Below are 25,092 nucleotides of genomic sequence, written 5' to 3'. Positions count from 1 at the left end.
GCTACGCTGACCCTCCAGCCTTTGCAATGGGGGCGGGGGGGGGGGGGGGGAGAAGACGGAGGCACGCACCCAGGGACAGGATGGTGACGTAGGCTGGCCGGTCGGAGCGCAGCAGGGAGTGTTCCCGCGCCTTGTTGAGCGATGTCTCCTTGTCGAACACGCCCTTCACGGGCCCCACCACGGACTCGAAGCCATGCATGCGGAAGGTGAATGCCTTGTGGGGCTGGCTGTACCGGTAACGCTCCTGCCAAAAGAAGGGCCGAGGCTCCTGAGTCAGTCACAGGGGCTCTCTCTAGCCACCCCGTACAGGAAGGGGTCAGCCCGGAGACATTAAAGCAAAAAGCAAACAGGCTATTCCACTAGGAACACTGAGCCGGCCACAGTGGGAGAAGGATGGTCCCCAAACGCCAGTCACTAGCGAACGGATCAGGAGGTAAATGTGTTGTCTTGTATCTGAAGAAAAACCACCAGACCATTTTTCGTTCCCTTCCTCACACCAGCTCTGCCCCCAAAAGCAATCCCAACCCACGGAATAGCAAGGTTAAGGGTGTGAGTTGCTTCCAAGAATTTGGACTCAAGGACAGTCAGGCTCAGAGCTTCTCACCTCATGGCCTCACAGATACAGAGATTTACACCGGGTTCCAGCTTTTTCTTACCTGCTCCTGAAAAACTCGCTTCTCCTCTCCCGTGCTGGGCCGCACCACATAGTCAGTTCTTCTGGAACACAAAGACCTTTGGGTCCATCACCCCTTCTCCAGCACCCCAAACCACTGGGTCCATCGCCCCCTCTCCAGCACCCAGAACCACATCCTTTGCAACACGAGTGCTCTATTTGTTCATTAGTGCTCTTATCTTGCAAAGGTCAGAAGTCCACTTTCCAAATCCTGCCAAGTAGCTCCTGCTGGTATTTGCAAAATTACTTGATTCTTAGAAGTCCAGAAAGGTACTGGGTAGGTGGGAAAGAAACTGACGTCATGTTTTACCTACTGTTTTCAGTACTGTTGCTAAGTAAGCCTAATCTAAAGGTAACAAAGAATTCAGCTTTAGAGGAACAAAGGACTTCAAATTTGTACGATGACAAGCGTGGTTTTTCTGCTTCCTAGGCAAAAGTACCAAGTAAGTGAGATCAGGGAATTCCCCGGTGGTTCAGTGGTTAGGACTCTGCATTTTCAATGCTGGGGCCTGGGTTCGATCCCTGGTTGGCGATCTAAGCTCCCATAAGCCACGCAGTGCAGCCAAAAACAAAAAGAAAAGAAAAAAAGAAATTGAGTTCTATTATGTAAGGCAATGGTTCTGCCACTTCCAGGTTGGTCCTGAGTACTGGTGTTCAGAAATCTAACTAAAGAGCTATACAACAGCATCAAAGCAATAAAACTCTTAGAATACGTTTAACCAAGGAGGTGGAAGATCTCTACACTGAAAACTACAAGACTTTGATTAAAGAAATTGAAGAAGACACAAGTAAAAAGATACTCTATGTTCAAGGATTGGAAGAATACTGTTAAAATGCCCATATCACCCAAAGATATCTATAGATTAATGAAATCCCTATGAAAATTCCAATGACTTTTTTCACAGAAATAGAAGAAAACAATCCTAAAATTTGTATGGAACCACAAAAGACCCCAAACAGCCAAAGCAATCCTGAGAAAGAACAAAGCTGGAAACATCACACATGCTGATTTCAAACTATGTTACAAAGTCACAGTAATCAAAATAGTATGGTACTCTCATAAAAATAGACACATAAACCAGTGGGACAGAACTGAGAGCCAAGAAATAAACCACTGCATATATGGTCAACTAATACTTGGCAAATGGAGCCAAGAATACTCAATGAGGAAAGAACAGCCTCTTCAATAAACAATGCTGGGAAAACTGGACAACCACAAGCAGAAGAATGAAACTGGGCCCCTACCTTAAACCATTCACAAAAATTAACTTGAAATGGATTACACTTCAACGTAACACCTGAAACTAAACCTCCTAGAAGAAAATATCGGGAAGAAGCTCCTGCACAATGATCTTGGCAATGATTTTTTGGAGACGACACCAAAAGCACAAGCAACAAAAGCAAAAATAAACAAGTAGGACTACCTCAAAGAAAAGCTTCTGTACAGGGGCCTTCTCTGGTGGCACAGTGGTTAAGAATTCACCTGCCAATGCAGGGGACACGGATTCAAGCCCTGGTCCAGGAAGATCCCACATGCCTCGGGGCAGCTAAGCCCGTGCGGCACAACTACTGAGCCTGCGCTCTAGAGCCCGCAAGCCACAACACTGAGCCTGTGTGCCACAACTACTGAAGCCCGTGTGCCTAGAGCCCGTGCTCCACAACAAGAGAAGCCACCGCAACGAGAAGCCTGTGCACCGCAACAAAGAGTAGCCCCCACTCGCCGCAACTAGAGAAAGCCTGTGCACAGCAATGAAGACCCAACGCAGCCAAAAATTAAATAAATTTATTTTTTAAAAAAAGCTTCTATGCAAAGAAAACCATCAACAAAATGAAAAGGCAACCTACAGAATAGCAGATAATATTTGCAAAACATACATGTGTAAGAGGTTAATATCCAAAATATTTAAGGGACTCCTACAACTCAAAAACAAAATACCCAAATAATCCAATTAAAAAACGGGCAAAGGACCTGAACAGACATTTTTCTAAAGATACACAAATGACCAACAGGTACACAAAAAGGTGCTCAACATCACTAATCATCAAGGAAATACAAATCAAAACCACAATGAAATATCACTTCACATCCATTGGAGTACCTATTACCAGAAAGACAAGAAATAACAAGTGTTGGCGAGGATGCAGAGAAAAGGAAACCCTTGTGCACTATGGTGGGAATGCAAACTGGTGTAGCCGTTAGGGAAAGTAGTGTGGACGTTCCTCAGAAAACTGAAAACAGAACTACCACATGATCCAGCAATCTTACCTCTGGGAATATTTCCAAAGGAAATGAAAGCACTATCTCAAAGAGATACCTGTACCCCCATGTTCACTGCATTATTTACAATAGCCAAGACATGGAAACAATTGTGAGAGATAAGTGTCCACCAATGGATGAATGGATAAAGAAAATGTGTGTGTGTACACACACACACACACACACACACACACAGCGGAATGTTATTCAGTCATTAAAAAATGTAGGAAATTCTGCCATTTGCAACAACATGGATGGATCTAGAGGGTATTATGCTTAGTGAAATAAGTCAGTGAAAGACAAACACTGTACGATCTCACTTACACATGGAACCTAAAAGAAGCGTAACTCACAGAAACAGAGCCTAGAATGGCAGTTACCAGGGGATGGGGGAAATGGGGAGACACTGGTTAAAGTTATAGAAAGTTCTATGGATCTAACAAATAGCATGGTGACTATAGTCAACAATACTGCATCATACACTTGAATGTTGCTAAGAAAGATCTTAAATGTTTTCCCTACAGAAAAAGAACTGGTAATTATGTAAGGTGACGGATGGGTTAACTACCCTTACTGTGGTAATCACTTCACTATATATATGTACATATATGTGTGTGTATATATATATATAAATAAAATCAATACACCGTACACCTTAAACTTACACCATGCTTTGTCAATTATATCTCCACAAAGCTGGGGAGAAAGAAAAGGGACCATGACAGACTGGAAACAGTCACATGAGAGATACAAAGGCTCAGGACGAGGTCGAGACCTAAATCCCAGCCTGGGTCCTGTCCCTTAACCTCACACCTCCCTTTCTTTGTAGGTAAAATGAGGAAGATGGGCTGGATAACCCATTCTCCAGCGGGAACTGAAGGGGGGACCGGGGAAAAGCATGCACCTACAGGTGGATCCCACCTCCTCAGAGACTCATGGGGAAAACACTTCTACTGCTGGGAGCGTGCTGCCTCTTAGCGAGGCTGAGGCAGATAAGGACCAGTGGATCCCGGCATCTCAAGCCCACTCTGGCTCTAACATACAAGGATGTGTCAGCACAACCAGGGCAGTACTCAGATGATGCTTTCTTGGGGCACCATCCTCCGTTAAGGTACTATACTCACACCCGAGGAACAGGCGTTGTGGCATCTGAGCTGTCTTCATTTTCTTGCTGGAGAAAAGGAAAGCAGTAACAGGTAAATGGACTGAAGGATTCTGGCTAACTCAGGGTTCTGGAAGCCCAGCACGAGAAAGCTGGGAGTTCTCAACAACCATACCTTACAGAAGGCCTGGTCTTTAGTTTCCAGCCACAGCTGGAAGAGTGCAGCTAACTCCTTTTCATTATCTTGGGACTGGCCTATTAGAACAAAAAGGCAAAAAATAATAATATGATCTAAGGATATGACCTAAGGATGCCACTTCCTCCTTACTTGCTGTATCTACATCTGGACCCATAGCGACAGTCCTGTACACACAATACCCGTCTGCCTGGACATCCACAGGCAGAATGAAACTGGACCCCTGTCTGACACCACTCACAGAAATTACCTTGAAATTAACTGGAAGGGATTAAACACTCACCTTGCTGGATTAACTTGAAGGGTCCGGATGGACATCCGTATGGACAGTCCAGCCAGCACCCTAACTCCTCAGTCGCGTGACCTCAGGGCCTCCTCCCCCCACTCCAGCCTCTCACTCCCACTATCACAACTGGACCTTGTCATTCCCCCAAACGGGACTCTTCAAAATGCCTAATCCAGTTTCTCAACCCTGGCTATGCCTAAGAATCACCTGGAAACTTTTAAAAATGCCAAGGCTTGGGCCCCACTCAACCAATCAATCAGAACCCCTGTGGGTAAGGCTCAGGTACCAGCGCTTTTAAAAAGCTTCCCAACTGGCGGCAGCACACGGCCAGGACTGGGAACCTTCAACTAACCCCGCATCCTGCTCTCTGGCCGCAGCAGCCTCCCCTCCCCTCCCCTCCCCGCCGTCTACCCTCGCCCACCAAAACGTTACCTGGTCTCCACCGCACTGCTGGTCCAGACACCCCACTTTCCGGCCCCCTCAGCCCCTCCCTTCACACTTCCCCCACTCGGCGAGGGCCCACACCCGTCACTTCAACGACAAGCCGAGCAACACAGCAATACCTAACACCTGTCCCTTCCATCTCTGCATCACTTCCGTCGAGCAAAGCTCACGTCCTAAACCAGCCATACTCTCCACTCGGGCAGCTGCCGGCTGCCGGAGACAAGGCCCAGAGACAGGCAGAGAACACCTCTATCAATGAGCGGACAGCCACCGTCACTGGCCCTCAATCTGCCCGCGAGCCCCGCACTAGCCGGCCTCCCTGCCCGCTGGACAGCAACTGCCCCCCCTTCTCCATCGCCCTTCCCGCGCACAGCAGGCCTCCCACCTCCCACAGGAAGGCCACAGACCCACCCCCTCAACTCCCCACGGCGCGACCCAGCAGCCACGGCTCCTCCTCCACCCGGACAGATGTGCTGCCTTCTGCCACCTGAGCCCGGCCCCTGCCCCCAAAAATTCACCCTATGACAGGTGTCCCCTCCTCTCCTGTCCCTCTCCACCGACACTTAAGTCCTCTCCTGGCCACGAGCCCCGCTTCCTCTGCTCCCCTCCGCCACCAAACCTCTAGAAAGCGCTGTCCACACTCACTGTCTCTTTAACCAGGGGGACTGGGAAACGTTTTCCTGCCTGCAGGAAAGGGGACCTGATCGGTAGCACGTGCAGACCTCTGCGGTGTACGTGAAGGTCAGCAAACCACTTCTGGAAACAAAGTTTTGTGGCCGTTTGTTTACACCCCGTCTCTGGCTGCCGTGCACAGGGGAGAGTTGAGTAGCCACAGCAGAAAGCATCTGGCCCACAGGCTTGAGACACTTATTACCTGGTCCTATTAGGGCAGCCTCCCCCAGCCGATTCTCCGCCACCAGCCGGACAGGCGGGAAGAGCTGCAGCCAGCCTCACGAGCGGCCTCAGCTCACCTCTGCCCGCAACCGGCATCACCCCACTAAGGAATCACTCCTCCAAGGGAGCCATCATTTCTTCCATGCCCACAAATGCAGTCTCGACCTTCCTGAACCTTAGGAACAATGAAGGTTAATGACCACTCCCCACCTCCTGACTCTCGGACCCCACAGCTTCCGCCTGACTCTGCGGTCACTGCCTCTCCCGTGTCCCCACTCAGCCTCCGCCACCTCGGAGCTCATCAAGGCTTAGCCCAAGGCCCTCTTTCCTCCTCACTCTCCCCATGCCTTTGACTTCGCTCACGGCACATGTGCCCACAGCCTTCTACCCTGACTGTGGGTCTGGACTCTAAACCCACTGCCTACTTCACGTGTCCATTTCAACACCCCAAAGGCAGCTCAGGGCAGCACGTGCACGACGACACTCCCGCGCCTCACCCACCCCGGCCCGGGCGTCCTCCCCAGCTGCCTGCGTCAACGGCGGACCCCATCCGCCGGGTACAAATCCAGCAGAAGTGACACCTGACTGCCCTCTTCCTTCACGCGCCACACCCAACCCACAACCACATCCTCCGGCTTCTACCACCTAAAGCTCCCGAACTCATGCAGCCTCTCTACCCAGGTGCAACACCCTCTGCGCAGGCCTGTGTGATCTCCGTGGGAACCATCCCTGAGTCACTGACCCACACGGCCCCCCCATGGGGAGCCGCCTCCCCTCCGCCTGCCTGGCTCATCCCTAGTGGTTGTTAAGACTGCTGCTCAAACGACCTTCCCCAGGAAGGCCCTCCCGGACTCCACACGCATGCCACACCCAGGCCTCCTTACAAACGCCCACCCCTAGCGGCACTTTTCCCTTACAGAATGGCTAAGTTTGTCACTTCATTCGAATGAGTATTTGTTCCCCAAACTCCACGAGGGGAGCACGCTGTCTACCTCACAAACCACTACCTCACCCCCGGCACCTAACAGTGCCTGACACCTAGAAGGTTAATCCATGTTGCGAGCAATGAACGCATCCACTACTTCCACAACCTTCTCTCCGTGTTTCTCTTCATAGACCACTGGACAGAGTGGAGAAAGGTCTGTCCATTTCCACAGGAAATCAACACTGAATCTTCCTCTCATCACCAAGTTATTTCAGGTACATGTTACTACAACTTACACAGTAAGTGGAACTTCACAAATTTATAAGAAAAAGAACCTGTTCTTTAGAAGTAGCTTACTGAGGGCTGCCCAACACATTATCCTCAATAGCAAAACCCATTTTAGGAAAGAAAAACAATTATATTACTACAAATTAATCTAAAACCACAGATATGGCTGACGTAAATGTAGGCGCTATTGTAAAACATCCCACAGATTTCAATTCAGCCAGCCCCGGAGTGCGGCAGAACTGAAGGGCAAATGCCACCTCAGCCAACCCCAACGGGGGTGAACTCAGACCCCGAGAATTTCTTGAAGGACTCTTTTACTGAGCAAAATAAGGTTTAATATTGCCTTTTTCAACATTCCCCTGGCACACACTGACTGGAAGGCACAAGAAGCTCGGGGAGAAAATGAGAGAAAGAGAACCTACCAAGACAGGTAGGTGACGTGCATTACTCACCAAGCAACTTCCACTGCTGGGTTTTCTCTTTGAAGCCAACAAATGGAGAGAAGCTGGAAGGTAAAGCTGCAAGAAATGGATCCCATGAACAAACCACACAGGTCAGAGAGATTACTAAACTCAGAATAACTGACACCCCTGAGTTCCGAGATAACTTCTGTATGTTAATGGTCTATCAGGACAGCAGAGACCTCCAAGGCATGGCATCGCATCACGCAAAGCCACAACGGATGTAACCAGTAAAGCTGCAGTCTACTATGAGAATTAGACAAAGCGGGGTAAACACCGGGCCCTACAGAACAAAGTACCTTACCACGGCTTTCTCCAGCAAGATACTGCAGGGCTGGTAACACCAACTCTGCCCAGTTGGGGGCCGCAGAGAACCAGCTATTGAGGGAGCTGGCTGGAGACGACTGCCAGTCCAAAACTCGCTCCTCTAGCTGAGGGAGAGTAAAGGCAGAACCCGGTTAGATTTCTATTCCACGCCAGCGATTCCAAGGCTGTGCCAGAACAAACTGGCTATGTCTGTCCAGTCTGCTCAAGTCACAAAGCAAGTCAGCTGTGGAGCTTCGCGGGGAACCCAGAGCTGAAGATTTCTACAATCTGAAACTGCTACACACTTGGCTTTTCCAAAATTCTTACCATAGGAAGGCTAGCCTGCCCCTCCAGCAACAAGATCTCCAAGAGAAGAGAGAAGAAGCTGGAAGATATTTCATTGATTCCAAGGCAAGGCTTGAGGTCTTCGAGAGGCCTAATGAGGGAAGAAAAATATAAGAACCACCAAAAAGGGCTTCCCTGGTGGCTTAGTGGTTTAAGAATCCGCCTGCCAATGCAGCGGACACGGGTTCAAGCCCTGGTCCTGGAAGATCCCACATGCCGTGGAGCAACTAAGCCCGTGTGCCACAGCTACTGAGCCTGTGCTCTAGAGCCCGCGAGCCATAACTACTGAGCCCGTGCGCCACAACTACTGAAGCCTGTGCACTTAGAGCCCGTGCTGCACAACAAGAGAAGCCACCGCGATGAAAAGCCCGCGCACTGCAAGGAAGAGTAGCCGCCGGTCGCCGCAACTAGAGAAAGCCCACGCGCAGCAACAAAGACCTAATGCAGTCAAAAATAAATAAATTAAGAAAAAAAAAGAACCACCAAAACAACCAAGAACACATGCCTAGGTTGCTTTAGGTCCTCCAAGCCTCCAAGGCGTCATAAAAAAGCTCAGTGAAAGCCCACACCATACATGTTCCCCAGCAGGACCCCTGGGACCTAGGTCTCTCAAGAAGCACCAGCTCTGGGGACAGCCCTGAGCCATGACCCCCACTGCTCACTTACTCCTCCTTGATAGCGGGTATGGCCAGTGGAGACGGTGCCTGTGAGAGGGCTGGGAGACCTTCAGTACCGCTTAGGGGTTCCGCCAGATCCTCTGCCTCTGATTTGATCATTTTTATTTTCTTCTTCTTCCTTTCCTCTTTTTCCTTAACCTTTTTTTTAAGGACAGCCAAGTCATATAGTGCTGGGGAAAAAAAGTAACTCAAGTCATAGAACTGCATTTTCTACATCAGGAAATGAGGAGTCTTATCTGTATATTATTTTCCCAAGGCCCACCAGCAAAAGAAAGAAAAGTCTCAGTAATAAGACATATAGTTTCGTTTTGATTTTTTTTTTAAACCAAACTCAATGAGTGCTTTAAAGAGTCAATGATCCACTGTACTGATTTTATATTCACTCTCCACCTACAAATCCATAAGAGGCAGTAACGATATAAAGGCTATCAGCAAGAAGGATGCTGTGGTTTCCTTTCCTTTTGCAATACGTAGAGAGGCCTGTGTAATCTAACACCACAGTCGATGGCCACCTACAGAGGACGTCACTTACCTGCTAGAGAGCCCTTCCTGCCGGCATTTACTCGAGTCATGATGTCATTGAGAGTCAGGTCCCCCGTCAAAAGGTCTGGGTGATCCTAGATGTGATATTCAGAGATTCGTTATGGAGGTCCAAAAGAGGAGCTAAAACTGCTGATTTTCCCAATTTACAGATAAAACTAGATGTTACGTGTACTTGAGGAAATTGTGTTGAATTTAAAACGTACAGAGATAAAAACTATGGCTCTTCATAATGGGGCAGGGGAGAACTGAGTTCCAATCCTTCATGTGTGGCATTTAGTTTATAAAGCTCTTTTGTGTTCCTTATCTTATACGCTCTTCAAACAGTCTTGCTAAGTGGTATTTTACAAAGACTGAAAACGGGATTCAGAGAAGTTAAGGGATTTGCCCGACATCATAGTAAGTGGAAAAGAGAGAGACAGAACTTGGTTCTAACCCCAACATGAGACTCTTCCCATCTCACCACTCTGCCTTGATGAACTGACTTTCCTTCCTCCACCATGGTCTCTGGCTCAGCGTTACCTCCATTTGGTGGAGCGAAGGAACAGAAACGTAAAACCTGGGAAAAGCACAGGCTCTGACGCTTGGCTCTGCCACTTACTGGCCATTGGGCGTCAGACAAGCTCCCTGGCCTCTCCAAGCCCTGCTAAACGGACGAAAGGATTCACACGGCAGTGTCGTCCTAAAGACTGGATCAGACACGGCGGTAAGCGTGCCTTATAAAGTCAAAGCATCTGTCTTCTCCACACATCTTCAGTGTTACTGGGCCTCCCATGCTGCTCCTGTCCCCTAACAAGGATAAGGAAAGGGGACTAATAACGTAGCGACTCCCTGTATCATCCCAGGATAGCTGATCCGGGGAATTAGACTGAAAACCTACTGACCACCCCCTCCAATCTTACTGGTTGGTGTTTCCGCTTCTCATGGTGCTTCTTTAGCATTATCTTCAGGTCACTGTCCCCCAGTTCTATTTTATCTGAGAGAAAAGGAACCAAACCACATGGACGGTCATTCACTTCCACAATGCTCAAATTCACATCTTTCTGGTCACTGGTAATGTTTGAAAGTAAGATATTTTCTGAGCTTCCCTCCTGACCTGTGTACTTCAAGTACCAACAATCTTGAAACAGTCACAGGCTCAACTCTGCAGCTTTTCTGTACACTCGTCAATAACAACGACCTCGGTACTCAGCTGCTCCTAAAACACCTAGAAGTTTCTGAACATTCTTCTTTGACTCCTATCCCAACTAAAAATAGTCTCTAATTTCACAGACATGCCAAGAAACTGCTGTGCCTCTGGTTACCCCTTTTGTTCTATTATTGAATTATCCCTTAGGATTATTTTGGGGGTTTTTTTTTGGTTGTCGTTTTTGTTTGTTTTGGGGCTGCGCTGGGCAGCATGTGGGATCTTAGTTCCCCAACCAGGGACCGAACCCGAGACCCTACAGTGGAAGCATGGAGTCTTAACCACTGGACCGCCAGGGAAGTCCTGATACTGTTATTTTAAGATTCTGCTTTCTTGAGGCCAGAATGCCGGCTGGTCAGCTCCTAAGAGAAATTTTCAAAACAAAGGACAGAAGGCCAGCTGGCCTACCTACCTGCGGAGAAGTGGAGCTACACGAAAGCTTCCCCAGGTCTCCTCATTCTAAGGAACACGGCTCTGCTTTCCTGGCAGGCAGAACCCAGTCTCCCACCCCGAGGCAGTCCTCAGATCCACGCCAAGCCCCACTCACCTGCAGTCTTCATGTCCGTGGTGGAAAGCGTGGGCACCACCCTGAGGGGCACCGCAGGGCTAGGAGAGCGCGCTGGAGAGCTCGGGAGCCACGAGCTGAGATCTGCAAAAGAAAAGTTTTCTTGTAAATCCAACCTGCCTGTGGCCTCCAGCAGGGGAGCCAGGGTAAGTGGCTCTTTGGGCTCAAGAAGGCTAAGCCAACAAGAGGGAGGCCAGGCTCCGCCACTGCTTCCTGACCCTTCCCCAGACGGACTGCAGCACTTGAGTCAGCGCAACGGCTCTTCCGGGAGGAGAGACTTCAACAGAGGCGGGTCACACTGCAGAGGTCACAGTCACTACTACTCTCCTGCGGGGACAGTGGTCCTCTCGAGCAGCCGACTGGACCAGAGCACCTGTCGGGAGGGCCCCGCGTGTGCCTGAGCATCAAGGGCGGCGAGGTGTGCAGTCACAGCCACCCAACGGCGCTGAGCGTCACCACGCGCCCTGACAAACCACAGGGATGGCTTCCTCACGGGGAAATGGCTACCACGGCCTCCAACCAGAGAAGCAGCTGCAGGTGCGGACCGATGAGATACAGATGGTGCGGGGCACGGAGGACACATACCCTCCTCGTCCGATGACAGGGCCGAGTCCCCACACTCCTCCTTCACTTCCCGCAGGACCTTCAGGTAGCGCTGCTGGGTGCGCCACTCCCGCTCCTCGGGGGTGCGGGATGGTGAGGGGCGCTTCTGCCGGGAGGGGAGGGCGGGACCGCTTCGCCGGGCCATCTCCAGGAGATCCTGGGAGAGATCGGATGGGATGGGGGCACGGCCTCAGCCACAGCTTGTCCTGACATGCTCCCCGAGTCTACGCTTTCTTCTCTTCTTTGTTAGCAAGCTCAGTTCCCTCCTTCCAAATAAAAGGGGCCTGTGCTGATTATGATGGAAAATCCCCAATCTGAGTGCTGTGCTGCTCCATCAAGAATGAATACTTACACCAGACCCCGAAGTATCTCCATACCGAGGCTTAAAGAACCACTAAGAGCCAGAACTACTCTGCCCCAAGGCATCCCAAGGCTGGTCCAGACCCAGAGCCGCTGAGCCTGGCACCCATCAGGCACCCGAACATGAACCTGAGTGCAAGCTGCTTCTCCTGCACAACCCACCATGGATCTGAAAGCTGCCTCTTTTTCTGGGTAAATACAGAAGCTACAGTATTTCATCAATTTTAAGATGTATCCTTCTTTTGTTCCTGTTCTAACGTATCTGAAATCAGGATGCATCTTAAAATGTATCGTAAGAAGGAAGGATGCACTTGGTCGTGTCGGGGCTTGATGGGCAGCTTCCTTCCTCAGTGGTATCTTTTGTTCTTGCCCCTGATCCGCCCCTTTGGGTCACCAGGTGTGAGTCCCACGCAGCTCCCAGGGGCACTTACGCTCCGCGAGGCCAGGATCTGCTTCAGCAGCCGGTGGAAGTACTGCTGCTGGGAGTTGAGGTAGCGTTTGTACTGCGACCGGAAGCACAGCTGCCTATACTTGACCACCTCAGGGTTGAAGTGTCCATCTGCAAAGAACAGGCACAGCCATGCATATCTGTCAGCCACCCATCAGCAAGGGCTGGAGAGGCGGCCAGCTCTGCACTGATGGGAGGATAGTGTGGGGAAAGGGGAGCCTACGGTCCAGGGGGAGAGACAGAAAGCACGTAAGCCAGTACTCGACTCTCTGACGTGCTGCCAGGAAACCAACCTAAAACAACCAAAGAGAGCGAAGAGTGACATCGGGAAAAGATCCCCTAAGGAAGGCGACATGAAATGAGGCCCGATCACAGCAACTGTGGGAAGACGCTAACAACTGGTAAACACAGGTAAGGTTTACGGGTGTGCATCATACGTATTGGTTATCAACTTTTCTATATCTTTAAAAAATTTATTGGGAGGAAAATTAAGCAAGTAGGAATTTTAAAAATAAAAATAGGGAAAAGGCAGAAGGAACAGCATGTGCTAAGGCAGGCCCTGAAGCAAGGAAGAATGTGCCCACTCCAACCCCTGAAGAAATGTTGGTGTGAAGAAAGCAGAGGGACTTAGCTGAGGAGGGGCCGAGATGACCTGTGAAACTGGGCAGACGTCACACCACACAGAAACCACAGCACAGTCTGGACTTCATCCTGAGTGTAGTGGAAATCAGCTGAAGGGTTTAAAGCAGGAGAATAACACGGCCGAGAGCAAAAGAGGAAGAAGAAAACCACTGCAGTGATTGAGGAGAGGGACGACAGTGGCCCGGTCGGACCTCTCCCTCCATACCCAGGGTAGAGCCAAGGCACCAGGAGGCCTGCAGGGCCCTTCCTTGTGGGTCCCACGTATCTCGGCCTCATCCTCCACCAGCTTCCCTTTTGCTCACTCCGCCGCAGCCCACGCTGTTTCCTGAAGTACCGTACTTTTCGCAAAGGCTTTGTCCTTCAAGTCCCCTCTGCCTGCAAGGCTTCCTACTAACACCCAGTACTTCACGGCTTGCTCGTCACACCTTCATTGAGTCTCTGTCCAAACGCACCTCCACAGAGAAGCCCTGCCCAACTACCACCTCTGAACCAGATCCTTCCCGTCACTTCCAGTCCCATTACCCTTCCTCACTCTTCATAGTGCGTGATACCAACAAACACTTGCTTGTCTATTACCTTGTTTTCCCCTAGTAGAATGTAAGGTCATGACTGTATCTCCAGAACCCTGAAGAATGGCTGGCACATATTATCTGATCAGTGAGCAGTGGTTATGTGAACGGCAGTAGAAAGACTTCAGATATATTTCGAGGGAGAAAGATTAGACCTGCTGTTAGTTTGGACGCTGGGGCAGGAAGGCGAGCGTGGTACCTACATCACTGGACACGGGCAACTCGTACCGTTGCGGGAGCCGCGATGACAGAGGTCCGTTTTGGAATATTAGATTTGAGCAGGCTGCTACAAAGTGAACTAAGGGGAAAGATGGAAAAGCTAACCTCAGAAGGCTAAAATGAGGCACTGAAGTACACGGCGTTTCCTCTTTTTTTTTTTTAATTCCAACCACTTTAATGATATTCCGAGGTAACGAATAACAGCAAACACTTAGAACAGGACCTGACACGGAACTGTCACCATATAAGGAGGGCCGTGCATATATTAACTCACTTCATCTTCACAACCACCCCACAAAGAAGGTACTACTGCATCCTCATTTTACTGAACAGCCTGAAGCATGGAGAAACTAAATACCTTGCGCAAGGTTACACAGCTAATAAAAAGGGAAATCGGGTCTGAACCCAGGCAGTCCAGCTCCAGAGCTGCTCCTAGCCACCGCATTACGCTGCCTGTTGCACGGAAATAAGGAATTTGACCTTCAAGAAAAGAGTCAAGAGTTCAATGCGACTGATGCTGATACATAGAAATTGGAGGAAAATTCTACTTCTTTGCCTCTGTACTTCTCCAAAGTTACCCTCCTTCAGTCTTTAGTTTCCCCCACCAAGATAGCCAAATGCTCCTTTAAAATAACATTTTGAGGGCTTCCCTGGTGGCGCAGTGGTTGAGGTCCGCCTGCCGATGCAGGGGACACGGGTTCGTGCCCCAGTCCCGGGGGATCCCACATGCCGCAGAGCGGCTGGGCCCGTGGGCCATGGCCGCTGGGCCTGAGCGTCCGGAGCCTGTGCTCCGCAGTGGGAGAGGCCACAGCGGTGAGAGACCCGCGTACCGCAGAAAAAACCAAAAACATTTCAAGGGACTTCCTGGTGGCGCAGTGGTTAAGAATCCGCCTGCCAGTGCAGGGGACATGGGTTCAAGCCCTGATCCGGGAAGATCCCACATGCCACGGAGCAGCTAAGCCCGTGCGCCACGCTACTGAGCCTGTGCACTAGAGCCCGTGAGCCACAACTACTGAGCCCTCGTGCCACAACTACTGAAGCCCACGTGCCTAGAGCCCATGCTCTGCCACAAGAGAAGCCACCACAATGAGAAGCCCATGCACCGCAACGAAGAGTAGCCCCCGCTTGCTGCAACTAGAGAAAGCCCGTGTGCAGCAATGAAGACCCAATGCAGCCAAAAATAAATTAATTAAATAAATAAATTTATTTTAAAAAATAAATAACATTTTGAGTACATCAACTTAAAGAAAATATATTATTAAAATTAAACTGCTTTTACTATTCTTAATGTGGGTACTGGAAATTTTTTTTTTTTTTTTGCGGTACGTGGGCCTCTCACTACTGTGGCCCCTCCCGTTGCGGAGCACAGGCTCCGGACGCGCAGGCTCAGCGGCCATGGCTCACGGGCCCAGCCGCTCCGCAGCACGTGGGATCCTCCCCGACCGGGCACGAACCTGCGTCCCCTGCATCGGCAGGCGGACTCTCAACCACTGCGCCACCAGGGAAGCCCTGGTACTGGAAATTTTTTAATTGAACGTGTGGCTCACGTAACATTTCTATTGGCGGCGCTGGGCCAGAGAGCAGCGGCAAGAGAGACTGCAGCACCAGGAGAAGTCAGTAAACCGGGGGCAACAGAGCCTGGTAGGCTGTGAATTTTATTCCAAGTGAAGGCAATTGGTAAACACTCTGAAAAGCAAAGTTTTGAGATGCTCACGCTGGTGGCTGTGTGGAGATGGTGGCTAGAGCAGCCCCGGCGAGAGCCCCCAGAGAAGAGCTGGTGGGTGAGAGCAGGCAGGCGGGGAGGGAGAGAGGGCCTAACGGCAGGAGCAGAGGCAGGAATAGCGAGCGGATGAGGGCTCAGCAGAGAGAGGGGTGCGGGGAGGGCGTCTCAGGCACAGGAGGAAGCCAGGACGGGGAGGGCCACAGCTGCAAAGGGGGGGGAGTCTCACGATGGAGGTCAAGGCATCAAATGCTACAGAAGGGGTTAAGGAGAGAACAGAAAAGCCATATGCTGGTTTGCAAATTACACATTCACTGAAAAGAAATGGAGCAGAGGAAGAAGCAAGCACTGAAACAACTAGCAAAACAGGAATACGGACCACACATTAGATAACAATATGTCACTGTTAAATTGTATACTGAAATACAGAATTTAAGTACAGAATTTAAATTAAATACAGTATTTTCCATATTTCTGAATTTGATCATTTCTGGTTACTTAAGAGAATGTTCTTGTTCTTCAAAGATGAATGCTGAAAAATCAGGAGTCTTAGGTCTGCAATACTCTCAAGTGGTTCAGCAAAAATAAAAATAGTGGTAATAAGTACAATATTGACAAGAAAAAAATGTGGCAAAATATTCAGAGTTGGTGAACCTGGTAAGGAGTATGCGGGTGTCAATTATAAATTCTTGTAACTTTTCTGTAGGTTTGAAATTTAAAATTTAGAAAGTCGAAGGTGTTGGCAGGCATAGGGAACAGCCACCAGCGGACGGCGGCTATGGATGCCTTTCAGGAAGTTCGGAGAAAAGGGAAAATGACAGAGGACAGTGAAGGGGACAGATGGTTAAGGACTCTTTTAGTGTGAGACCCATGACCACATCTACAGGCTGAAAAAGGAGTGGAGTAAGTACACACGGTAGAACGGTTCACTGAGAAACGAGGTCCTGGAGGACGTAAAACATGAGAGGATCAAGAGCAGAGGTTAACCTTAAACAGACGGAAAATATCCTTCCTCCGAGACAAGCAAAAGTAGGTCAGGAGGAAAACGACTACAGTGTGCTGGGGGGAGGCTGCAAGTGGGAAGCTGAAGCTCATGACAACTCTTTCCTGTAGGAAACAGAAGTCAAGGGAGCTCGACAAGCACTTGGAACTTATGGAAAAGGTGAGCTTTTAAAACAGAACCAGAAAAGATAAGCAAAAATAAAAGCACACTGAAAGCAATGCCAGCTCAGTCAAGACACATAACCACAATAACCGTGGTAACGCAACTGTCCTCATCACTGCGGGACCTGAAACATGACACCAGACATTGCAGAACTTCTGTCTTGCATTCCTCGGTTGCATCCTTACCTGACCACCACATTGTTTTGGAAGGAAACGTGCCAGCGTTACACACAGTCCCTGATATGGCCTCTACTACCAACCAGGCCTACCAGCTTATCCCACCTGAGACCCTGGCTTCAGCGACATAAAACACTGGCCAACCAGAAGGGAACTCCTCCTTAATGATCCACCAAAGGAGGGAATGCTCATTTTAAACCTTAAGATAATGCGGTTTGAAATGATAAGCTTATTCCCTCCAGTCTTTTTGCAGCTGTCAAGCTGTCCAGTTTCACAAACTCAAGATGTGCTATCTTTCAGGGCCTCCAGCCAAAGCAAAGTCACCCCAGAAAGTGGGAAGGGAAGAAGCATCCTCTCCTCCTCTCCACTGGACAGAGAGCAAACTGTGACTGAAAAGTGGCCCCAAACCATTCTGGAATCCCCAATGTAATGACCGGTTCAGGCAAGGGTCAGTGGATGCTAAAACCGCTGGGTAAAACAAATGTTTTTGGAAAATAAGATTATCACATGGTCCCTAAATATCACCCTAAATATCACCCTACAGATTGCTTCTTAATTATAGGGGGAAAAAGGTGCCCTTACAGTCAGTAGCTCTGGCAGATACCACAGAGCCAAGTGATCAAAAGCCTCCCTACCAACAATGCAAGACTGACATCACATATCCCCTGAGTGGAGGCATGAGAAAGAAATGACATTTCCCATCTCCTTTCTTGGCAAAATGTTTAACCCAAAACTAATTATGACGAAGCAAGACAACAACTCCCCAGAAAGCAAGACATTTTACAATTCAAGTGTCCTGGGCTCTTCACAAGTGTATTTTGAAAGACAAGGAAAAAAAGGCAGAGGGCCCTAGATTCAGGGAACTGAGAGACAGAAGATCCAAACACAACACATGAATCTTGAGTGGATCCTGGATTTAAAAGCCAACTATTTAAAAGCCAACTGAGTGGTGCTGGGAAAACTGGACAGCTATATGTAAAAGTATGAAATTAGAACACTCCCTAACACCATACACAAAAATAAACTCAAAATGGATTAAAGACCTAAATGTAAGGCCAGACACTATCAAACTCTTAGAGGAAAACATAGGCAGAACACTCTATGATATAAATCACAGCAAGGTCCTTTTTGACCCATCTCCTAGAGAAATGGAAATAAAAACAAAAATAAACAAATGGGACCCAATGAAACTTAAAAGCTTTTGCACAGCAAATGAAACCATAAACAAGATGAAAAGACAATCCTCAGAATGGGAGAAAATATTTGCAAATGAAGCAACTGACAAAGGATTAATCTCCAAAATTTACAAGCAGCTCATGCAGCTCAATATCAAAAAAACAAACAACCCAATCCAAAAATGGGCAGAAGACCTAAACAGACATTTCTCCAAAGAAGACATACAGATTGCCAACAAACACATGAAAGGATGCTCAACATCATTAATCATTAGAGAAATGCAAATCAAAACTACAATGAGGTATCACCTCACACCAGTCAGAATGGCCATCATCAAAAAATCTGCAAACAATAAATGCTGGAGAGGGTGTGGAGAAAAGAGGACCCTCTTGCACTGCTGGTGGGAATGTGAATTGGTACAGCCACTATGGAGAACAGTATGGAGGTTCCTTATAGAACTACCATATGACCCAGCAATCCCACTACTGGGCATATACCCTGAGAAAACCATAATTCGAAGAGTCATGTACCAAAATGTTCATTGCAGCTCTATTTACAATAGCCCGGAGATGGAAACAACCTAAGAGCCCATCATCAGATGAATGGATAAAGAAGTGGCACATATATACAATGGAATACTACCCAGCCATAAAAAGAAACGAAATTGAGCTATTTGTAATGAGGTGGATAGACCTAGAGTCTGTCATACAGAGTGAAGTAAGTCAGAAAGAGAAAGACAAATACCGTATGCTAACACATATATATGGACTCTAAGAAAAAAAAAATGTCATGAAGAACCCAGGGGTAAGACAGGAATAAAGACACAGACCTACTAGAGAATGGACTTGACGATATGGGGAGGGGGAAGGGTAAGCTGTGACGAGGCGAGAGAGTGGCATGGACATATAGCCACTACCAAATGTAAAGTAGACAGCTAGTGGGAAGCAGCTACATAGCACAGGGAGATCAGCTCGGTGCTTTGTGACCAACTGGAGGGGTGGGATAGGGAGGGTGGGAGGGAGGGAGACGCAAGAGGGAAGAGATATGGGGACATATGTATATGTATAACTGATTCACTTTGTTATAAAGCAGAAAGTAACACACCATTGTAAAGCAATTATACCCCAATGAAGATGTTAAAAATAAATAAAGGCCAACTGACATTGGGAACAACTGAGAAAATCTGAATATGGGATATTCTAGGCTATTACTTGTTCAATGTAAAGTTCCTTGGGGGTGAATTTAAGACTGTGATTATGTGGAAGGATGTCTTTGCTAAGAGATACATACACACTGAGGTGCTTGGTGGTAAAGTGTCAGGTTTTCTGCAGGAAAAAATATGTGTATGTGCGTCACACACACATACATCCATGTGATAAACCAAATGGTAAACTGTTTCTAATAATTTTTGAAGACTAGTCATAAAGGGTGCCTCTAAGATGCTAATAATGTTTTACTTCTCGATCTGGGTGGTGGTTACACAGCTGAGTTCATATAACACATCAATGAGCATTACAATTATGATTTATATGTTTCCTATGTAAGTTAAAAATTTTTATTAAAAAAAAAAAAAGAACGGCCTAGGCAGCAAAGTGTTGCATGAAAGGACTTGGAGTCAGTGTCTATACATAAAAATAGAATAAAACGAAGAAAGGAGTATGCACAGAAGTGGGTGTGTTCCCACCCTCCAGTCCTCTCAAAACAAGAATGCTGAGCTACACACCTCGGAAAAGCTTCTGGGCGATGTGCAGAGGGTTTCCGAAGCGGAAGTTCTCCCCACGGAACAGGGCGAGGATGAGCTCATCCTGCTGCTCAGTACTGTCCTCAGGAAAGCGGGGCAGAAACTGCTGGAGGTGCTCGCGCTGCGAGGCGCTCAGTACTTCCTGCCACGTTGAGAAGCTGACTACGTCAAAGAAGATCTCGGGCTGGGAGAATCAGGAAAAGCAGGAGGAAAAGTGAGCAAGAAAAAAAATGAAGTTTTTAAGTTTTTTGTGCATAAGTGGATAACACATGCATAACATAAAATCTACCATTTTGTCCATTTTTGAGTGTATGGTTCAGTGGCATTAAGTACAATCACAAAGTTGTGCAAAAATCACCATCATCCAAGTTTTTACATTTTTTAAACAAACTAAAATTCCTCTGATCTTTACTCAATTCTCAAAACTTGAGAGGTCAGGGCCTCCCTGGTGGCACAGTGCTTAGGAATCCGCCTGCCAATGCAGGGGACACGGGTTCGAGCCCTGGCCCGGGAAGATCCCACATGTTGCGGAGCAACTAAGCCCGCACGCCACAACTACTGAGCCTGCACTCTAGAGCCTGCAAGCCACAACTACTGAGCCCGCGTGCCTAGAGCCCGTGCTCCACAACGAGAGAAGCCACCGCAATGAGAAGCCCGCACTCCGTAAGGAAGAGCAGCTCCCGCTCGCCACAGCTAGAGAAAGCCCACGCACAGCAACAAACACCGAACACAGCCAAAAATAAAATAAACAAATAAATAAACTTAAAAAAAAAAAAAAAAACTTGAGAGATGTGTTGGGAATTCCCTGATGGTCCAGTGGTTAGGACTTCACTGCCGGGCTCAAGTTCAGTCCCTGGTCAGGGAACTAAGATCCCACGTGCTACAAGACAACTAAGCCCACGTGCTGCAACTACTGAGCCTGCCCGTTCTAGAGCCCGTGCACCACAACAAAAGAGCCTGCATGCTGAAACAAAGGTCTTGCGTGCCACCACTAAGACTCGATGCAGCCAAATAAATAAATAATTTTAAAAATAAATAAATGAAATAAAAAATAAAAAAAGAGTTCAGGCAACGTCTGGCTAGCTCAACAACAGGGAAGGAAAGGGAAGCAGCAGACAGCAGAGAGAGGAGCAAGGGACCTATAAGCATGTCAAGTACTTGTAACCTTATCCTAAGGACAATGGGGAGCCACCGAAGGGTTTAAGCAGGAGAGAACCCAGAAACCAGCCACCTGCCAGGCGTCTCAGCAAGCAGGCACCAAAGCTCCTCTGGCTCCCTGGCCAAGATCTCCCCCTGCAAACCTGTTTCTGCATACCACTTGATTCCTGGCAGCTCAGCTTCTGGCATAAAGTAGGTATTTCAATAAAACAAGTGTTTGCTGGCTGAATGAATGACACGAAGAGGTTTACTTGTAAGAGCATGCAAAGAAAACATGAATGGGAAAGATAATACACCAAGTTCAGTACCTGTTACTTTGGGTAGGAGAGGGAATAAGGGCAAAATGGTGGCTTTAATTTTATCTACAATTTTTGACACATTATGAAAGAAAAACCTGAACCAAATATAACTAAATGAAATTATCTCCCCAAACCGAATGATGCACAGATGTTCGCCATATGATACTCTACGCCTGTCCATATGTTTGAACTATGGCAAGATAAACAAGAGGATAAACACGTTTCAGCATACCTAGTGCCTTGCACATAATAAGCACTAAATAAATGCCACCATAATAATCATGATGACTGCCTGTGAAAAGTGGTCAAAAGCACACCATTAATGCTATCCCAGGGAAGGTACTATTAACTGACTAGCAAGTTGGTTACCTTATGGACAGAGATAATATGTTTGCGTTTTGTTTCATGATTCACAACATGGGTAAACATTCTAATGTAAAGATATACACAATTCTGCCCTTAAATATAAAACTTTTGCTAACTGCTGAAAATTATCTTGTCAAAATATGGCGTATGTCATTATAGAGTTACATGTTATTAAACATGCAGAATGTAGCTTATACTTTCTTCCTTAATCAGACTATTAAACAGACTTAAACTTAAAAATAAAAAAAACACTCTGGTTGCAATGTAGAAAATCAGAAAGAAGGGAGCACAAAAGACTGAAAACTTGCAGAGTGTGGAAAAGGCTGAGAGGAACTGCTAGAAAGAAAAAGATGGTGCCGCTGTCACTACTCACATCCTCCAGAAGGTCCTCGGGCAGACTAACCCTAGTGCCCCCCAGGAGGCAGTCCTCCATGATCCGCGTGCCGTGGCCATCTCCACACGGGCCCAGCTCCAAGGGATCCGTCAGCATATGGTCCAAGGAATCCATTGCTTATGTTCCACGGGTAGCCTAGACAAATAAATGCAGTCAGACCTCGAGACAGAAAGGCAGAAGTCCCAGGGATCTGTTGATACTAACGCTCTTTCACAAAATATTCTGGCCCAGAAAATATTCAATCTCAAATCTATTCTACCTTATCCATACACCCTAACGACAGCTAAACAGCTCTTCTCCCTCCCTTCCACCATTACACCCTCATCTGAATTTCAGATCTTAGCCAGTAGGTCTCTCATTACTCAGAATACTTCTACAGTGACTCCCCAATTTATAGAATTTCTTACACCTCCATTTTACACAGGAGCACAACGAGACTCAAAGATTAAATAACTAGATCACGGTCCATAATTTAGACTTCCCAGGCCAATAATCTCTCACTCTAACATAATTTATTATTTTTTTTTTTAGCTGTTGTTCCTTCACAAAAGAAATTTCACTAAAAATCCACAGAGTAGTAAAATTCAGACAGTAACACTAAGTTATTTAATGAGGGCCTGTTAAGTGCCAGACCTTTCATACACCTGATTTAATTCTTGTAAATGTACAAGATAGGGTTATTACATCTATTCCACAGATACTAAAACCTAGGATCAAAATAGATAAGCAACTTGCCCAACCCCAGAGGTAGGACTGAAACTCAAGTCTGCATGACTGCAAACCCATGTTCTTAACACTACATACAACACCTCCTGGATAAACTCTCAGTTTAAATCAGGAAAAGCAAGCATCTTAATATGACTTTGTCAGTCCCCATAAACTCTGTAGGATCCAAGCACCTGACCAGGACAGCCAGCAAAGTCAGCGGCCAACCCACTTTAGTTGGTCCAGCTGATACTTATAACCATGTAGATGAAATGCTATTTTTCTCCTTCCTGTAACAACTAAACACTGCTGGCTACCTTTAGAAAAGTACATAGGAAAACTTTTTCAGAGAGCATCTCATAAGGCTGATGGCTGGAATCAGGTGCACAGCTGAAGCCACAGTTAACAGGGCCACAGGGAGGCTGAATTCAACCACTCCACAAACATTTGCTAAAACCATTCTCTCTCTCTGATTTCTACCAAATAGAAAGGAGAGAAAAAAAAAAAAAACACAACAGATTTAACAGATGAAACACCAAACTCCTAGCCTCATCTCAGTGACTTTGGGCAAATCTCACCTCACAGGCTGTCAATTTCCTTAACTATGTAAGATGAAGGACAGCTGGACCCGGTCCTCTCTACTGTTATTTCCAATCCTGGAATCCTGCAATGAATAACCTCCAGGTGGATGCATTTATATAACTTCACGTACTCATGTAATGACTTCTCATCCTGAAACTCTCAAATGATAAAGAGTAGACTTGTAATACTACTACTAAAATAAGCACGTTTGCACTAATTATTTCAAGTTATCTGGAAGAGATGTCAGATCTACATAAAGGTACAGTGGAAAGATTAGTGTTCAAAGCAGCTGCGTCATCACCAAGCAACTGTGTCCCATCACCCTTCAGCACATGATGAACTACCGCACCCTGAACACCCCTGGTGCCTAAATAACTGACTGCAGGTAAGAAAGCACATGGCATTTGCATTTAACAAAACTTTTAAAAAGAAAAGAAGTGTAGATGCAACCTGACGCTCAGAATAAAGTCCTCTTTATAGCCAGAACTGGCACAGAAGAGGGTAAGAGCTGCAAAGCCAGTGTTTTACCTGACTCTCAGGAGGATCACCTGTTTCACAACTTGCTCACAAGTTTCTTCAATGAGCTTCACTTCAATTAGTGAAGCTAGCTTCTTCAATTAGCTTCACTTCAATTCACTTCAATTAGTGAACGTGTAGCTAAATTTAATCTATTCGAGTGGCAACCTGTGCCCCGCTACTATTCTGAAGAGGATCTCAAAATACAAAAAGCAGGCAGCTTCCAAAGGGTTGAAAACCGGAAGCCAAGGACTTCTAAGTCTTGCGGCGTCCTGGACCAAAGAGGTCCATCTTTACTAGACCGGGAAGGCCTCTCCCAACGGCCTTTCCTCGGCACCTGGGATAACCTTCCCTCCTGGACCCTCCCCAACTCAGAAGCCAAACCCCAGACTCCTTCCGGAGCAACCGCCGGCTCCAAACTGCAAACCCCTCCCTAGCCGGCCTCTCACAAGCCCGAGGCCCGGGTCCCGCCCCGCTAAACCGCACCTCCGCGCCCACAGCCCCTCCCCCAACACCATGCCTAACTCTAACCCCCACCCACCCGGGCCACCCGCCTCCCGACACGCCCGCTCCCCTGTCCCGTGCCCACAGGAGCAGCGACCCTCGAAGGCCCAGACTCTCGCTCGCTCCCTCCCTCCCTCCGCTCCCCGGCAACACTTTAAACCTTTCACCGCCCCGGCCCGGCCTTACCTGCGCCGCGGGCGCTAGTCTCCGAACCCGCTGCGCTTCTCGGCCCGCGGGTTCCCTGACGCGCTCGCTCCCGCAAGGCGTCTCGGTGCGCGCACGCTCCGGGCTCGGGCGGCGGAAGGGGCGGGGCCTGAGGGGCGGGGCCTGAACTGCATGGGGCGGGGCCTGGAAGTGCCGGGGGCGGGGCGGGGCGGGGCTCGCGGGGCCTAACCTAGAGAGGCGTGAGGCCGTGGGGCTGGGCCTTGGGATGCAGTTTGCAGGCGTCTCGTTGGTCTCACCTGGCTTAGAAGCTTCCGGAGGGTGGTGTCGCCAGTCACCTGGCCGCGAATTGAGGCTCCGGAGCCCATGCGTGAGCTCCGTGAGTGAGTGAATATGCAAACGTTAGCTAGTTACTAGCTAACGTTTTTGCATATCTCATAGC

General features: G+C 48.1%; 1 protein-coding gene across 2 annotated transcripts in view; it reads right to left on the bottom strand.

Moving 5' to 3' along the window:
• The window catches only part of NFRKB (nuclear factor related to kappaB binding protein), a 32,528-nt gene extending 10,200 nt beyond the window's left edge, over positions 1-22,328 (bottom strand). Inside the window, exons 1-15 of one of the 2 annotated variants that reach the window (XM_065882121.1) lie at positions 22,161-22,328; positions 19,947-20,148; positions 12,540-12,667; positions 11,731-11,905; positions 11,128-11,265; positions 10,297-10,370; positions 9,387-9,471; positions 8,844-9,024; positions 8,160-8,268; positions 7,831-7,957; positions 7,518-7,583; positions 4,208-4,287; positions 4,055-4,101; positions 657-717; positions 70-244 (exon numbers count right to left, since the gene is read on the bottom strand). In XM_065882121.1, the coding sequence (XP_065738193.1) occupies positions 70-244; positions 657-717; positions 4,055-4,101; positions 4,208-4,287; positions 7,518-7,583; positions 7,831-7,957; positions 8,160-8,268; positions 8,844-9,024; positions 9,387-9,471; positions 10,297-10,370; positions 11,128-11,265; positions 11,731-11,905; positions 12,540-12,667; positions 19,947-20,148; positions 22,161-22,295 (1,783 nt within the window). In that variant the 5' untranslated portion in view covers positions 22,296-22,328. The remainder of the gene's footprint in view (positions 1-69; positions 245-656; positions 718-4,054; positions 4,102-4,207; positions 4,288-7,517; positions 7,584-7,830; positions 7,958-8,159; positions 8,269-8,843; positions 9,025-9,386; positions 9,472-10,296; positions 10,371-11,127; positions 11,266-11,730; positions 11,906-12,539; positions 12,668-19,946; positions 20,149-22,160) is intronic. The other variant, XM_065882120.1, reaches the window with a different exon arrangement.
• Positions 22,329-25,092: the final 2,764 nt, after the last annotated feature.

The sequence above is a fragment of the Phocoena phocoena genome, chromosome 8, assembly GCF_963924675.1.
Source record: "Phocoena phocoena chromosome 8, mPhoPho1.1, whole genome shotgun sequence".
Classification (NCBI taxonomy): domain Eukaryota; kingdom Metazoa; phylum Chordata; class Mammalia; order Artiodactyla; family Phocoenidae; genus Phocoena; species Phocoena phocoena.
This window is presented reverse-complemented; position numbering and strand designations above follow the sequence as displayed.